General features: G+C 44.1%; 2 protein-coding genes across 7 annotated transcripts in view; both read left to right on the forward strand.

Annotated features, from left to right (window-relative positions):
- The first annotated feature begins 126 nt into the window (after nt 1-126).
- On the forward strand, nt 127-11,111 carry scn1bb (sodium channel, voltage-gated, type I, beta b). Of its 2 annotated transcripts, XM_035523547.2 has the most exons (6): nt 134-3,951; nt 4,963-5,129; nt 5,378-5,615; nt 6,161-6,302; nt 8,636-8,707; nt 9,548-11,111. In XM_035523547.2, exons 1-5 carry the CDS (start codon nt 3,903-3,905, stop codon nt 8,700-8,702), a joined length of 663 nt encoding a protein of 220 aa, XP_035379440.1. In that variant the 5' UTR covers nt 134-3,902; the 3' UTR covers nt 8,703-8,707; nt 9,548-11,111. The 2 variants fall into 2 exon arrangements, with proteins under 2 accessions (XP_035379439.1, XP_035379440.1); XM_035523546.2 differs by having other exon boundaries at nt 127-5,129.
- Nucleotides 11,112-13,110: 1,999 nt separating this feature from the next.
- syngap1a (synaptic Ras GTPase activating protein 1a) overlaps nt 13,111-17,174 on the forward strand; it is a 73,760-nt gene continuing 69,696 nt past the window's right edge. For 2 of the 5 annotated variants that reach the window (XR_014123281.1, XM_081712822.1), the window contains exon 1: nt 13,112-13,585. Coding sequence is in view for 4 of the 5 variants with exons in the window: in XM_081712822.1 (XP_081568948.1) it covers nt 13,564-13,585 (22 nt within the window). In the remaining variant the exon portion in view is untranslated. Of the gene's footprint in view, nt 13,586-17,174 lie in introns of all 5 variants that reach the window. The other 3 variants (XM_081712823.1, XM_081712826.1, XM_027023898.3) reach the window with 3 other exon arrangements.

Here is a 17,174-nt window from a genome sequence, read left to right on the forward strand (position 1 = left end):
GAAGTAGTTGGCTAGGGTGGTATTTTAAATGTGTTTACTGCCTTCATGTGTGTCTCTTGTCTAGTTATCTTCCCTGTTTTCCCTGTTAGAGTGTTCCCTTACTTGGTTTCTGTGTGTGTTTTTTTGAAGACTATGCCATTACCAGTACCAAGGCTGCTCCTTGATGTCTTTTGACTCTTCTTCTGCACAAATGGTACACTCATATCAAAAGTGGGATGCAGGTGCCAAGCAAGAAAAGAACTGTGGGGCACATCAACAAACACAAAGGTGGCAAAGACGTAGCCCAGAGGAAGAGTGTACCAAGCGGAACATATCTCCCTTCCTTGTTGGGTCCAGCTAGCCAACTGTGCGAGGTGGCTTGCTCAGGAAGTCAGCAAGGAGAACAGAGCAGTGGGACACAACAGCGGTGCCTAGCTGGTGCCTGCCAAGAGAATGATGACGTCAATGACAGAGACAGTGCCTTTCATGGTACAGTGGCCAGGGTTCCTGGGAACCATGCCTTGCACAGTAGATATGGTGCATTATGACTGGACTGTGGCTGTCATCTCAACACAACTATGCCTGGCACTAGAGGGAAGAGCACTGTTGGTGGATCTGCCGTTGAAACGACAGCTCTGAGAAGCAGAGACTGAAATTCTGAGAAGCAGAGGCTGAAGGTCTGAGAAGCAGAGCGTGAAGGTCTGAGAAGCTGAGACTGAAGTCTGAGTAGCAGAGAGTGAAGGTCTGAGAAGCAGAGGCTGAAGGTCTGAGAAGCAGAGGCTGAAGCTCTGAGAAGCAGAGAGTGAAGGTCTGAGAAGCAGAGGCTGAAGGTCTGAGAAGCAGAGAGTGAAATTCTGAGAAGCAGAGACTGAAATCTGAGTAGCAGAGAGTGAAGGTCTGAGAAGCAGAGGCTGAAGGTCTGAGAAGCAGAGAGTGAAGATCTGAGAAGCAGAGGCTGAAGGTTCTAAGAAGCAGAAACTGAAGATCTGAGAAGCAGAGGCTGAGAAGCAGAGAAAACAGCTCACTGCCCTCACTGGTGTCGCTGCCATGACCAGCACACTCCCTCGTGCTGGAAACGGTACTCCTGATTGCTGCTCGGAGGTGACGACCGCTCAACTCAAGTCTGTCGCTGGCAGCCGAGTCAGCATGAGAGGGGGAAAGCAGCTTCCAGTCATGGTGGGGGTTCTGAACAGAGTGCCTGAGTTCTGGCTCACGCCTACACAGGATGTGCCTACTCAGCTTGGCAGCCAAGGGCCGTGCCTGGACTCAGGGAGAAAACGTTGGGCGTACAGAAGAGACAAGTGAAGCTGTCCATGGCAGCTAGCAACGGAGCAGGGGCAGAGAGTCAGCACTTCCTGGCAGTGTGGCCCTCGTTTTCAGTGAGGGAAACCACCAGCTATGGAGGAGCTAAACACGCAGCATCAGAGCCAGCTGGTGAATCTCCTGTGGCGAAGCATGCTGTCAGGTCAAGGGCAACTTGACTTTTTGTGGGTGAAGACATCATAATTGGTTATGAATGCAACATTTAAACATGATTTTTTTTTTATTATGAATTCTGTTTGAAGAAAATGTCCAATTGAAATTATAACTGCAAAATTAAGACAAATGTAATTGTTTTAATTTAATTAATTTGTTTATATTATTTAAATTTGAGGACTTCTATTAGTGTGGCAAATGTGGTGGTAAGCTTTTATTTTAGGTTAGCAGTTGCCACCGTGTGCCATCCCGGCGGCCAATCTCCCAGTGGATGCCAAGGGTTCCAAATTCACTAAATCCCCAAATTTTTGTTTTGATTTGGCATTGTAGACTAAGGCAAAAATAAATTTGGGAAGACGTCCCAAAGCAAAACAGTTTGCGTTTTGGAAAGACGTTTTTATGTTTTTTTCGCGTAGTCAACATTTTATGCTTTGTGTTTAAAGTTTTGAAAAACTCAATCTTATCGAAATGAAACGCGCTCAAGCAACTGGACATATTAGAGGGACTATATTGCATGCGCAGCCGGAACCGCCGGCTGGCCAATCCCGCCTGTACCGTAGGGGTTGTTGCTGACCGTGGTGCTGGCGCCTGCGCCGCGTGCCAGGTGCTGAATGGGCAAGTCTGTGGAGGTTGCTGGACTCGTGCCATCGTCCATGAGTCATTTGTTTGCTTTTGCTAAGATATAGCTAACCGGACTACATCAGAAAATTATGTTTGTTGTTGTTTTGAATATTAGACATATTCTAAATTTAATTTCAAACATCAGTGCCTGTATGGACAGAAAACACTGAGTTCAAGTTTAGAGTTCTCACTTTACGAGTCTGTATGACAGCATGATGAAAAATTAAACTCAAACTTTTCGCTTACGTCATAAACAATTTGTGGCATACAATAGCCACGTGCGCGTCCCGCTCTACCTCCATTCCAGTCGGTCGTAGCTCCGGATTTTACCGCAATGCATCAGACGTAGTCTCACTCTGGCTCCCCCATCGCATGAACCGGGACAGGGGCAGCTAGACTCATACTCTCTTTACTGTCTGGCCAAAGCGTGTGTCAGCAGATTAAATACGAACCGCTGCCGGTTCCTTTCCGCGCAAGATTGAGCGTCGTGTGATCCTTGGAACCATTTTGAATTTTGGTTCAGGATGGTTTTTCAACCGATTACGAGTCCTCGTTAAACAGATAATTTGCCTGTCTCTCGTTTGGTTTTTTAATATACTTGCAATTCGCGTAGAAACCGTGTATGCCTAAGATACCAACCGACGGTGGACTTTTTCGGCCCAAAGGAAACGCGGAGAAAAAAACGGGAGAACGACGCCAGAAGGGCAGCGAGAGGACAGTAGCGCGTGAGCTGCCAAGAACAGTACCATTCTCAAGAAGATCATTGTGATCATCTTCAGCACAGTAGAATAATCTGCATGTAAAAGGAATGTGCTATATAATTGCCATAATTTAACTTCATGCAAATTGTTTATTTATTTTATTTATCTACTGACTATAATGCAAACAAGTAAAGTTCTGTGAGGATCTTGCAAACGCATGTGAGCAATTTATAAGCTACATTAACACATTTCTTACAGAAATCTCACATTTTCCCCAAGCGCTGATAAACGAATGAGTACATGTTTTTGAGGAGAAGACGTCTTTAATGCCAGTGGGCAGGAGTGTACCTGCAAGCAAAGCATGCGTAGCTGCACTGCGCGTGCGTAGAGCGGGGACGATGGTATTCTTATAGATCTCAGGATTCTAATATTCTCAGGACTTGCACTTGACTTTTCTGCACCTAAGTAATTGCCTGATTACAAGCGTACATAGGCAAGGTGTCTTTTTTTTCTTAAGGGGCAGTCTCGATTTTAAAAGCAGCAGTATTTTTTCCAAGTGCAGTAATAATTTGTTGTGCATGTCAAGCCAAAGAACAGAGGCACTTTGTGCATGTGTGTGAATGAATCTGGAATGTCCCACGACCTCTGTGCACGCATATGCGCACAGAGAGACCGGTGCCCCCTTTTGCACACGTCATGCAAAAGCTTCTCGACACCAGCTGCTGCTCTGGATATCTGCTTTAAACTTCAGTCTTAGCTGAAGCTTTATGACTTGAACTGCAGAATCTTTGATGCAAAGGTCCAAAAGCTGAGCAAGTCTTCCATAAATCTTCAGAGCAATATGAATGTTTTATTTGTTTGAAATACCTTTGAGTCTTAGTACAGGTAAAGAGGCATTTGTTAGTCAAACTCGCACAAAAGTTTATAGCTGACCAAGCGGTCAGCACAAAAGCAGAAACCTCATCGCAGCTAAAATTTCAGTGCTGCTGACACAAACTAAATAGCTCCGACGACTTGTGAGTCGTTACACAAGAAAACCTTCTGAAGACAGAGATCCACTGGTTTCTTTTACGAAGTAAGAACGTAATAAGGACGCAACAGATAACACTTCACATCCTGTCAGGCATGTCTGCCAGGCATTTCCTGTTCCTGTGCGTGCTCTGTGCTCTGTATGGTGAGTCGACATTTTTTATTAAGGCAGTGTCTAAATCTTAAGGAATGGTCAGTAGCACATACCTACATATATCCCTAGATTTGATCTGTTATTGTTTATTAAGCTATATGCTTACCTTAGCCAGTGGCACACCATGTGTGGCAGCATATGTTGTTGTGTCCTTTCTGGGTGAATTTGAATCATCTAGTCTCATCATCATCTAGAAAATTTTTAAGTCTCTTATACATCCCAGTCACATTCTCTATACACCCTTATACACTCCCCATCCCTCACCTTACACACCCTTATACACTCCCCATCCCTCACCCTACACACCCTTATACACTCCCTATCCCTCACCTTACACACCCTTATACACTCCCTATCCCTCACCCTACACACCCTTATACACTCCCCATCCCTCACCATGCACACCCTTATACACTCCATACCCCTCACCCTACAGACTCATATACAATTATACACTCCTTACCAATCACCCTACACACCCTTATACACTCCCTATCCCTCACCTTACACACCCTTATACACTCCCCATCCCTCACCCTACACACCCTTATACACTCCCTATCCCTCACCCTGCACACCCTTATACACTCCATACCCCTCACTGTACACACCCTCCTACACTCTCTACCCCTCACCCTACACTCCATTTTACACTAATACACTATCATCATACACACCCTTATACACTCCCTATCCCTCACCCTGCACACCCTTATACAATTATACACTCCCTACTGCTCACCATACACACCCTTATACACTCCCTACCAATCACCCTACACACCCTTATACACTGGCGAGAGTAAGAACTCTGCTGCTGTGTTCTCTAATGGCATCATCACTGCAGTAACATCTAGATGCTAACTGTAAACCATGCACACACGGTTGTGTTCATAAGAGTTGGTGACATCCCTGGTGCGTGCGTGCGTGTGTGCATTCGTGTATATGTGCACGCACGTGTGTGCGTGCATTTGTGTGTGCGTGTGTGTGCATATGCTCCAGTCTCTTTGTGCAGTGGGGCCTGTGCTGAGGTGGACTCAGACACACAGGCTGTGGCAGGGCAGAACTTCAAGCTGGGCTGCATCTCCTGTAAGATGAGAGGAGAGGTGGAGGCTTCCGCCACTGTAGACTGGTACTTCAGGGCGAAGGGAGAAACGGATTTTGCGCATGTGAGTTATCCAAACGCGTGTGCATTTCCTTACACATCTCTGGTGACCCTGCATGTGGCAGTATCCTGAATAAATTGGATACAAATAGGTTACAAGTTTGGAAAGAGGTTTCCAGTCCTTGAAAAGCCTTTTGAAGCCCTTGGTATGAGTTTGGGGATGTGGTGAGAAATGGGTTATGGGTAAAGGCAAGTCTGCATCAAACGCTGTGACACAGCATCAGTCGAAAACCGCTGCCGTTGTTTACGCAGATCTACTCCTATGATGACGAAAGTCCCACTATAATCGACGAGCGGTTCAAGGAGCGTGTGAACTGGACCGGCAGCAGGAAGACCAATGACCTGCAGGACGCCTCCATCTACCTCCTTAACGTGACCTTCAACGACTCGGGAGTGTACCGCTGTTTCTTTAGTCGCACTCTCAGCTACCAGTACTACGAGTACCAGACCACAGTCAGCAAGCTGGTGCACCTCACTGTGGTGGCCAAAGGTACCAGAGTAACTGCAGTAATATCCACACATCCTGAATATATTTCAATACTGGGCCTGGGCTCATAGTGACTGTCAAGGTCCTGTAGCCTCGTGCTCAGCCCCAGTGCAAAAGCGCATTTATATAAGAGCGACAATACGTTATATATAGATTAGATATTACATATTTTATATGATTATATACATTATAATGAAAGCCTAAGTGTAGTTGAGGAGAAACAGATCAACATCTACCCTTAGGCTTTAATTAAAAATGTGTTTATTTAACCATATGCTGCAGATGTACAGTATGGTATATAAAGCCCTTTCATCAAGACTGTCCCTCAGCTAGAGGTTGCTATCCAGCACGCACTGTACACTGTTACCATGGTTTCTGTTACTCCGTTACATTTCACTGAGCGTGATTACACAGCTAGATGCCTTGCTTTAAGATCTGTGACAATATGTAAAGAAAGTTGTTGTCTCCTCCTTATTGTAAGTCCCTTGAGGCTTGTAGTCTAATTTCTCTCTCTCTCTCTCTCTCTTTCTCTCTTTTTTTTTTCTTAGCGACGCGTGGTGTGGCCTCCATTGTTTCGGAGGTGATGATGTATGTGTCAATTATCGGCCTACAGCTGTGGCTTCTGGTGGAGATGGTTTATTGCTACCGAAAGATCGCTGCTGCGGGTGACGAGGCCCTGCGAGCCAGCGCGTCAGTATTACCCTCAACCTTCCTTGAGTGTCGCCCTCAACCTTCCCTGAGTGTCGCCCTCAACCTTCCCTGAGTGTCGCCCTCAACCTTCCCTGAGTGTCGCCCTCAACCTTCCCTGAGTGTCGCCCTCAACCTTGCCTCAGTGTCGCCCTCAACCTTGCCTCAGTGTCGCCCTCAACCTTGCCTCAGTGTCGCCCTCAACCTTGCCTCAGTGTCGCCCTCAACCTTGCCTCAGTGTCGCCCTCAACCTTCCCTGAGTGTCGCCCTCAACCTTCCCTGAGTGTCGCCCTCAACCTTCCCTGAGTGTCGCCCTCAACCTTCCCTGAGTGTCGCCCTCAACCTTCCCTGAGTGTCGCCCTCAACCTTCCCTGAGTGTCGCCCTCAACCTTCCCTGAGTGTCGCCCTCAACCTTCCCTGAGTGTCGCCCTCAACCTTGCCTCAGTGTCGCCCTCAACCTTGCCTCAGTGTCGCCCTCAACCTTCCCTGAGTGTCGCCCTCAACCTTCCCTGAGTGTCGCCCTCAACCTTCCCTGAGTGTCGCCCTCAACCTTCCCTGAGTGTCGCCCTCAACCTTCCCTGAGTGTCGCCCTCAACCTTCCCTGAGTGTCGCCCTCAACCTTCCCTGAGTGTCGCCCTCAACCTTCCCTGAGTGTCGCCCTCAACCTTCCCTGAGTGTCGCCCTCAACCTTGCCTCAGTGTCGCCCTCAACCTTGCCTCAGTGTCGCCCTCAACCTTGCCTCAGTGTCGCCCTCAACCTTCCCTGAGTGTCGCCCTCAACCTTCCCTGAGTGTCGCCCTCAACCTTCCCTGAGTGTGGCCCTCAACCTTGCCTCAGTGTGGCCCTCAACCTTGCCTCAGTGTGGCCCTCAACCTTGCCTCAGTGTCGCCCTCAACCTTGCCTCAGTGTCGCCCTTAACCTTGCCTCAGTGTCGCCCTTAACCTTGCCTCACCCTCAACCTTGCCTCAGTGTCGCCCTTAACCTTGCCTCAGTGTCGCCCTTAACCTTGCCTCAGTGTCGCTCTTAACCTTCCATCAGTATCGCCCTTAACCATCCTTCATTAGCATTGATTTCCACAAGAGGTGGATGTCTAAATACATTGCTATAATCTATTGTTCTCCTAAAATACATTAACAAGTCTATTCAATACAATTTGTAAGATTAAAATGTAGGAATATAAAATCTTATTGAATGTTATAATATATTAAGAGTAAATGCAGATAAACTATATTACTGTCACTTATAATAGTAACAACCTGAGGGTTAATGCCTATGTCACTCTTAGACATTGTGAGATTATCTGACGTATCCTCAGTCATACTCTTTAAGCATGCAGTAACTAAGTGATAATCTGACAATCTGAGAGCTAGCATGGTTTACCTGGTTTTTGTTTTCCACACAAAGTCACAGAGGGGAAGAGTACTGAAGTCACATGACTCACCCCCCCAAACACACATATACACACACACACAGTGGAGTTGGGCATGCTGGGCTTAAAGCAGCATGTGTGTCATGTGTACAGGATACACTCTTTGATAGACAGCAAGTGCACGATGGCTTTATTGCTATCTTCCATAACAAGCACACAGCCAGAACGCTACATCTTCAGATGATCTGAGGATTGAGATATTCAAACCCCAGGAGATCACAGTTAGAATGAATACAACAACCTCCCACACACACACCCCCACAAATACACATGCACGCATGCACTCATGTGCACACGCACACACACGTGCACAAGAAGACTCCAAGCTGGAGGAGAATATGGAGATAATCAGTCCAGAAGAATTACTAACAGGTGCAGGAACTCAAGGCAGAGTTGGAGATGTTCACACAGGCGTGGCCAGTGAACTGGACATGTAGCAGGGAGTGTTTGTGTGGACAGGTGACTGGGACAATTGACAGGGTTAAGATGTGACAGTGACACGCGCACATACATAATAAAGGCCAAATGGCTGGGGTGGCTAGTGATGACCTTCTAGGTTCCAGGGAGCCTTTAGTTAGACCAATAGAAATTGGACTGCCTTCACTGAGCAGGAGGACAGAGCGTCATATCAAATGTAATATTATAGTTTACAGAAGCAAACAGGCTAAAACGCCACCAAACAAATAGATACTGATCTCAAATAGACTGTCGTGCTGATCTGACTATTATCCTCCCCTAGCAATATCTTAATCACTGAAATTGATGTGACAAACCTGTGATTGGTCATTTTGAATATATGTTGTCTGATTATGTTGACATATGTTCTGTTAACCTTTGTGTGTGTGTGTGTGTGTGTGTGTGTGTGTGTGTGTGTGTGTGTGTGTGTGTGTGTGTGCATGTGTTTTCAGTGCGGAGTATTTAGCAATAGCATCGGAGAGCAAAGATAACTGTACAGGAGTGCAGGTGGCAGAATAATACAGGTGGGTTTACTGCAGTGTCACTCGCATCTGCGACGCCAGTATGATGTTCTCCCCAGTTCACCTCAAACGTGATAGATTAGCAAAAAACACAAATGAACAACTTAACTTCTCTGTGTGCCAGAATACTAGGAAGCACACAGCTGTTGCCCTATGCAGATTCGCCATACTTTATATTCTGTGCTACTCGGCACTGATGAACTGATTGTCAATTCCGGGACCGCCCTTTCAGTCCCTTTAGTACTCAGACCTTCACATTAACAATAACCCTCGACTTGAACGTGGACAAGGTCCATTAGCAACGAGATTTTATTACCTCCCATCTGGGCGTGGGAAGAGCTGTCCCAGTGAGTCCTGCGCGAGCATGGTCGTTAATAACAGCTGTCCATAGCTGGCAGCCTCTGCTTCGCACCGGCCGCCTCGTTTCCGATTCAGACCAAGGCAGAGGAAGGGCGAGCCTGGCCGGGTTGTGAAGCAGGGGTCACTCCTCACGTCTGTGGCCCGCTGGGAGGCACAGGGCGCCCATCACAGCCACCAGGGCAACGTCTTCTGTGTTTCGAAGCGGTGAATTTACTGCTTTGATTCTGTGTCTGAGTGTAATGTGTGTAGGCAGGAAAGCATCCTGTTGGTAATAAACGAGACTTGCTAAAATTGCTTTTAATTTTACACGCAATTTGAATTATAATTACTTCTATTGTTTCATTATTAAAATGTTTTATTATATAATGTTACTGAAATGCACCATTAATTATATGTACAGTCATTGGCCTATCCTGAAGTGAAGGTTATCGGTATGCATTGACTTGTTTGATTTTTTGTTTCCTGTATTTATACTGTGTCCAGGTTTTCCCTGCACTGTTTGCATGCGTTGGCAAGCTCCAGATGTCCTGATATCGTCGCAAACATCCAGCCAGTGTCTCCGTTCTCTTCTGCCGAGTCTTAACTCGGTCCACTACTGAAGCAGAGTCGTGTCTGCCAGTCCCAGGCCCAGACTCAGTACTGCCCCAGGTCTAACCCTCCATTGTGGCTCAGCTGTAGTCGATTCCTATATCCGTGCTAGTAGGGCCAGGAGAAGCCTGCTGTACAGAGAAGTGGTACTGGGACTGGGAAACTGCCATCTGCAGGGTGGTAAAACACTCCTAGTTTGCATGATTTTTAATAATAATTACGGAATGACTAGAGTGTCCCTTCTAACCAAGTATATTCTACACTCCACGCATATGCTGAATTAAGAAACCGACTTAAACATGCTTTTTTTACATACTGTATGTATTCCTGCATTGGAAATTAAAAATAAAAATAAAAATGCAATACTCTGATAGTGCACTAGAGGACAGTAAGGAGCACTGATTTCTACATAATTTTGCTTAGTTTCAGGGCCATATTTACCATGGTGTACTGCTATTGGTGCATGTGCTAGCAGCAAATGCTACATTGATATGCTGGCAGAACGGCTGGCTGCAGTTCCGCTTTCAGCCATTCTGTTCCTGTCATTCAATGTTGGAGGTTGGCAGACAACACCCTTAAAGGCTGGAACCTGCATGGGCGATGGTACATATGGCCAAGGCAGAGCTGAAAACCCCCGTTTTTTACAAGCTTTAGTTGAACTTGTGCTGCAGCAGCTGTCAGCCTACACAAAGCGTAGTCCCCATGGAGCAATGCCTGCTTGCTTATCCAATCAAGTAAATGTTCTTTAAGTTTAGACAGTAGTGCCTAAACTTAACATATCAATGACTAACACATAAATATTAATTAGTGAGTGTAATAAATCCTTAAGATATGTGAATAGAGAAACTGCACTGAATGCAAACTCAGTGGTAGATTACCTCTTTGCTAAAATGCAATATCAACAAATACTGTAGTATTAAGACTGACTTAGAGCCGAAATACTGTAGTATCAGGACTGTCTTGGAGCCCACATACTATAGTATCAAGACTGTCTTAGAGCCTAAATACTCTAGTACTAAGACTGTCTTAGAGCCCGAATACTGTAGTATCAGGACTGTCTTAGAGCCCGAATACTGTAGTATCAGGACTGTCTTAGAACCTAAATACTGTAGTACTAAGACTTTCTTAGAGCGTAAATACTGTAGTATCAGGACTGTCTTAGAGCCAGATACTGTAGTACTAAGACTGTCTTGGAGCCCAAGTGTTTGCACTTTAGTCTCTTGAGTAAATGCATGACCAATCAGCAACTCCGCAATGCAAATATATTAAAATCTTGTAACCTCCCTCTTCACCATGCTGCTTCACCATAATACTCACTGCTTGACAATGTTTAGGATAAATGTATCAGAGTGTTATGTGAAAAGCAAAACACAAGCTGTGAAAGAGACAGGCCTACTTCTTTTGGAGTATGTGGGGGGGGTGTGAAATTTAAATATGCAAATTAAATAATTAAAACAAATCTTTGTCTTTTTGTTTTATGTTAAATGAGCCTCACTGGAGTAATATACATTTGCATTGTGTGTGGGTGTGTGGCAGCATAGCTGTAATAACCAGCTCACATGCTAGTTATTAAAACTCTAAAGTAGAATTTTGGCAGTCTGCTGGCAGGTTTTAGTACTGCAATGACAAAATCTCTCAGATATTAACAATGTCGGTACTAAAATGTTCAAATGAATTCTGGTCAAAATTCTGAAAAAATTTCAGAAACTATCTCAACACATATTTACAGACACGAGGTGTAGACCTCTAATGAGCAAGCCAAAGGTGACGCGACAAGAATAAACCTCTTGGGTATGTATCTCAGTTAAGCTCCCTATACCGTGGATGTCTACCATGCTCTGTTAGTACTTTGATTATATTCTATTGTTTTGTGGTTCACATTCAGTGCTACTACCCATGCTCCAGTTATTGGTGTTTAATAGTTCTGTTTTTAGATTTTAGCAAGTGCTGAAGTCAACGTCCCAGTGTCAGTCCAGGTCCACAGAATGAGCTTCCATCACAGCAGAAAAGCTTATATAAGCTAGTGTTCCTTCTCCCTACAACACAATAGCATGTAACATGTATGAAAGACTAAAAAAACATAGTTCCCTTGCCCTGTATTAGCTACGCACTTTGCATGGAGCTGGTGTGAAACTGAATACCTGCGCTACAGGACCTGATCACCTAGTAGGCGCTAGGCCTTTTTTGGAGAGTCGATGCAACTGGTGTCATCTAAAATAGTCTGTGTATGTTAATGTATTGCTACATTAAGTTGCTATCTGGGTTACCCTAGGTCTGGTTTATACAGCCCTAGATTCTTGCTGGAGGCATAGTAAAAAAAATTCCAAAGTCCCAGTCTATACTTGGCTGAATCGGTTTGTGTAAGGACACGGCTTCCAAATCAGGAGCTACTATCAGAACTGTTCGTGCGTATCCATGTCTATCACTGCTTAAATGCATAAAAGCACGCCCTTAAAATCACTTTAATAGGCAATCCTTATAATCGCTTATCATTAAAGCTAGTTGGTTTGACAGAGCTCAGTGCCAGCATGTCAATTTGAACCGACTACGCTTCAGATTCCAAACGTTAGAACTATACCCTTAACGCGCCTTCACAGGGACGTTATTAATCACTATACAAATACCCCGCTTATTGCTATTTTTGCGAGCCTCAGGGAAAAGACAGACAAAGGAATACTGTAATGTGAAGGATATGTAGGCGTAAATGCAGTGCTATTAATTGTACAATTCCACCAGAGTGCATAGCAACTTTTGGATCTAACTCAACGGGGAGATCACCTTCTTGGCACGGACACTGTTTGCTATGACGCATGCAATTAGCATCCAAGTGTAGCTTTCCTACGATTGTCCTTGTTGAATGCCGAATAATTTCAGAGGGATGCTGTCGTGTAAGCAGGGTGGTGGATTTTTTTCTCATTTGTGTACGATGAACACTACGGAGTTCCAGGACTTGAGTACTCTGATGAGCTGTATCTCACTTCTGCAGGACACTAATTGTTAAAACAAAGAAAAGAAAACTTTCTTTATTATGTTCTTTATATGCATTTATTTATTTGAATTACTGAGAGTTGCTAAATTCAACGTATTGTTTTGCCATGGCATACTAAACTCATGACTTTCGGGGTCAGAGGGAAAAATCTTAAAAATACTTTTATAAAATCATATACTGAGGCAAAATGAAAGAGGCGCTTGGCGCTAGGGACATGTAAACATAATATCTACAACTTCTACATCTTCAATAGCAAACATAAATGGAAAGAAAATGCTTGGTCCCTTAAATGCCGACAGCGGAGAAAGTGAGGTTTGCATCACTACTGTGAATACGTGATCACAACATGCCCGTATCTGTGAACGCGCTTGGAGTGTGACTCTAACGTGTACCCGCGTGTGAGCGGGGGATAGAAAAGTGCGTGTGAACTCTGATGTTCAAGCACGTTCGCGACAGTAGCAAAGACCTATTTTTGAACCGTTTGAATGTACGAGGGAACGTGCACTTAAATGCTTCGCTTGGCCACGGAAGGAAAGCATTTAGATCAGTAGGCTACTTGGTAGCTAGGTTATTCATGAGCGCGCCTCACCGCCCCCCCTCCATCGCTCTCTCTCTCTCTCTCTCTCTCTCTCTCTCTCTCTCTCTCTCTCTCTCTCCCCACTCTCTACAGCTCGCGTTACATTATTCCACAATTCATAGCATTTCAGTGCCGTTTTACTTTTTTGCTTATGCGCGAGGCCTTCCGCGAAAATGGATTAAAGTGTGGTTTATTTCGTATGTCACGTGCCGACATGGGCATTTATAGCCGCCTACATTTTTACATTACGAACCGATGTGGTTATTCTAGCCCGGATGCCACTTCTTAGAAAGTACCGTCAGATTACCCGGTGAGGCGGGTGACCACGTTCGATGCCGTTGGATCATGTCCTATGTGTCTTCACAAGGTAAGAGTTAAAATATTTAGACACTCTCTCTCTCTCTCTCTCTCTCTCTCTCTCTCTCTCTCTCTCTCTCTCTCTCTCTCTCTCTCTCTCTCTCTCTCTCTCTCGCTCCCCCACCCGCCGAGACGCGGTTCGGTATGCAGGTAGCATTGCGCAATTCACGGCGAATATAACCTATTCTTCTTAACTCAAACGACTGTATTAGTAATCCTGTCATATGACACTTCGTAGAGTCGGGCCTCGACGCTGTACCGACACACTACACATCGCAACCTTGTCGATGACTGTTGGTATGATGCAGCTGGGGAGGCAAAATCAATGACAACCATTACCTGTTGTGATTAACCACTTTCCAGAAGAGAGATAAACAGTTCGCCACCTGCTTTGCCAGCAGGTAAAATACATGAAATGTTTTAGGAAAGTGTACCAGATTTACCTGATTGTGTTTTTGAAAAGAGTAACTGTATTCACTGGACAACAAAGACACTAATTTGCTAAAACATTAGCGTCACAACGCGGATATCTTTCGTTTCCACCGGCTCTTGGAATTACAGCTGTGCGTCCTAAGCCCATGTCGGTACAAACAGTTTATTTATAGAAGCTGAAATGATCCGATAGTGGAAGATAGAGGTGGGCCGCGCTCTGGAGAGAGAGAGGTTTGGAACGGAGGAACACAAATGAGGAAGAGGGAGAGAAAATTACGCGCGCGCTGTGGGGCGAGCACGGGAGAGATTGGACACTATAGAGTAACAGACCACTTCACTTAAAATGGCGAGGTCATTTACTGTGTTCACTCACTCGACAGGACAATTGGAATTTAAATCATACGAATTAGTGACAACACTCACGCTTGTGAAGGTGGTATAGGTTCATGCTGTGGCATTAATGTAGCCACAGTGCTATGATTTGGATGAATTCAATTTCAGCTCTGAAGGGGCCAAGGGGATTTAACTCAACTAATTAAGAAACTGCACACAAAAGTATTTGAAAAGTAAAAATACGAACTGAATTTCATGCCATTACAATGCAGTTGGCCCTAGTGAGATCGAACACAGTTTGTGTACAGTATATTCTTATCAGTTTGTGGAGTTTACACACGGTGGTTTCTTCCTGCCCGGTCTAAGGGTTTGGCTGTAGCACAGATATGTGCAGGTCAGCTGAATACACTGGTTCCATTGAGTTTCCATTTAGATTTACATTCTCAGATTCCACTCTTAACAATTCTAGGGAAACCTCAAAAATGATCTCCAAGTTCCACAAAAGGGCACACACTTAAAAAAACAAAACAAAACAAAAAACCCCAAAACAAGTGCATCTGTACTCGGTGGTTCTGGGACTCAGCTGAATGCTGAATATAGTCCATAGGGTGCTTCAGAATTGCCACAGAAATTCTGATCACATGGCACATGGTGGTTCAACAAGACAAGTATATGATGACTCTATAGAAAGCACTGAATTATGATATAATACGTGCTTTGCTCTGAAAATACATCCTGCATATAGAATTGTCTGTGATGCGGGGAAAATCTTCCTGAGGTGCGAAGGTGCACGAAGACCTGATAAGTCAAACTAATGTGCAGATTTTAAAAACTTCCCAGCAGTTGACGCCAGATTGTTTGGTTCTAGAATTCACAGTTGGTTTTAGAATGTAAAAGACAAGTGTTGTTTTATTGACTACACTGGTTCTATTGTTACATTAAAGTGTTACATTAAAATGAATAAAAAGCTTGTTTATGAGATATTCAGATTACATCATCATGACAGTATTTCTTAAAAGGTTAACAAAGGTTTTTCGATTAATTTTAGTCTAGAAAACATTTCTCTCTTTCTTGGGGGTGGGGGGGGGGGGGGTACCTACACTTCTGATCTACATATCCTGACTACCAGTTATTTTTGTTGTGTGTGACCTAAATATATAAATATTTTTTTTACCAGTGCCTATGTATTATTTACAGATTTCTGAACATTTAAATATGTTCAATGTAATTGCAGGGAATGGTTTAGGATGGCAGGATACTGGTTCTGATGTAATAAGAGACCAATATGACATCTCCACCCAAATGTGTTATTCCATTGGATCAACTCTGTATTCTGTTGACACTGCAGGCTCTGTGCCGGTCTGAATATTATAGTGTGTCAAGTTTGCATTCGTTGACATACTTCCAGTGACCTTAAGACACATTAAAATGATTATGCTTTAAATATTTTTCATGGTGTGTATAAGCGAACAAAGGTCTCAGTGTGCTGATCTAATCCAACCTCATATTTCGTCCCTCCTATAACCCATCATTGTATGAGTTTATTAATGTTTGTTAGTCTTGAATACAATCTCAAATGCTTTGGCTGTTATTCTATCCTGCAAATGATGATAGCATTTACTTTTCTTCATTTATCCTGATGTGGTATAATATTTAAACAGGAGATTGAGTAAAGAGTTATATAATTCACTAAATAATAGAGCAGTGTCATTTTGTATCAGTATCCTCGGCTTAATGAATTCGGCCCATCATGTGTCTGGGAGAAGCTGATACTTTTCACTTTGCTGTAAATCCAAGACATTAAGACATTGTATTAGAGTATAATATTTAGATGCACTACAGTAAGAATTACACCAGAAATTTAAGTGTAGTGTAATAGGATTAAGTGTAATTTATCTGTATGCTAAGATATTTAACACAAAAGTCTTGCTTTTTTGTGCTCTCACGACTGGTGTACATATTAACCCAACTGTATAGCAGAGTTTGATATCCCTTGATATCTGTCAAACCCTTGATATCTGTCATTTACAGTGTTAGAATTTTAGAATGCATAGCAGTGAAAGGAGAGAGTGACAATTTGTATCCAGTTTAGTTTGCTGTTATAGTAACAGAGTGGCGCTATCATCATGGGGTTAGTGAGTTAAAGACATGAGTTCTCAGTATCCGTTATTCATTAAATACCATATAATCACCATTCATTCTCATCTAAATGAACTGTTCGAGGGCGAAGCCAAGCTGGCACTCAGGACTGCCTCATCAAAGCATGGAGAATGAGGTGGTATCTTCACAAGCACACTGATCAATCAGCAAAGGGTGACCACACTGAGGCCTCAAACAGATTTGTGCATAAAGGTTATGTCATGGTATTAACAGCATCCACAGACAGCTAAGTCGACCTTAGACAGTCTATTGCTTTGGCCTGTGTTAGGTCAGTGTAGGGGTCTTGGCCTGTACTAGGTCAATGTAGTGGTCTTGGTCTGTGTTAGGTCAGTGTAATGGTCTTGGCCTGTGTTAAATCACCGTAGTGTTAGGCATGTGCTAGGTCAGTGTACTGTTAGGCCTGTGTTAAGTCAGGGTAGTGGTCTTGGCCTGTGCTAGGTCAGTATAGTTTTAGGCGTGTGCTAGGTCAGTGTAGTGTTAGGCCTCTGTTAGGTCAGTGTATTGTTAGGCCTGTGTTAGGTTAGTGTAGTGGTCTTGGCCTGTGCTAGGTCAGTGTAGTGGTCTTGGCCTGTGTTAGATCAGTGTAGTGGTCTTGGCCTGTGCTAGGTCAGTGCAGTGGTTGTGGCATGTACTTAGGTCAGTGTAGGTTTAGGCTTGTAATTATGTCAGTGTAG

The sequence above is a fragment of the Electrophorus electricus genome, chromosome 4, assembly GCF_041902795.1.
Source record: "Electrophorus electricus isolate QZ-2024a chromosome 4, ASM4190279v1, whole genome shotgun sequence".
NCBI classification, from domain to species: Eukaryota; Metazoa; Chordata; class Actinopteri; order Gymnotiformes; family Gymnotidae; genus Electrophorus; species Electrophorus electricus.

Excerpts from the sequence above, each read along its gene's own strand:
- scn1bb (XM_035523546.2), top strand. The coding sequence starts at position 4,818 with ATGCTAACTGTAAACCATGCACACACGGTTGTGTTCATAAGAGTTGGT. Across the intron at positions 5,130-5,377 it reads GAGAAACGGATTTTGCGCAT|ATCTACTCCTATGATGACGA; the intron begins GTGAGTTATCCA and ends TTGTTTACGCAG. Across the intron at positions 5,616-6,160 it reads CCTCACTGTGGTGGCCAAAG|CGACGCGTGGTGTGGCCTCC; the intron begins GTACCAGAGTAA and ends TTTTTTTCTTAG.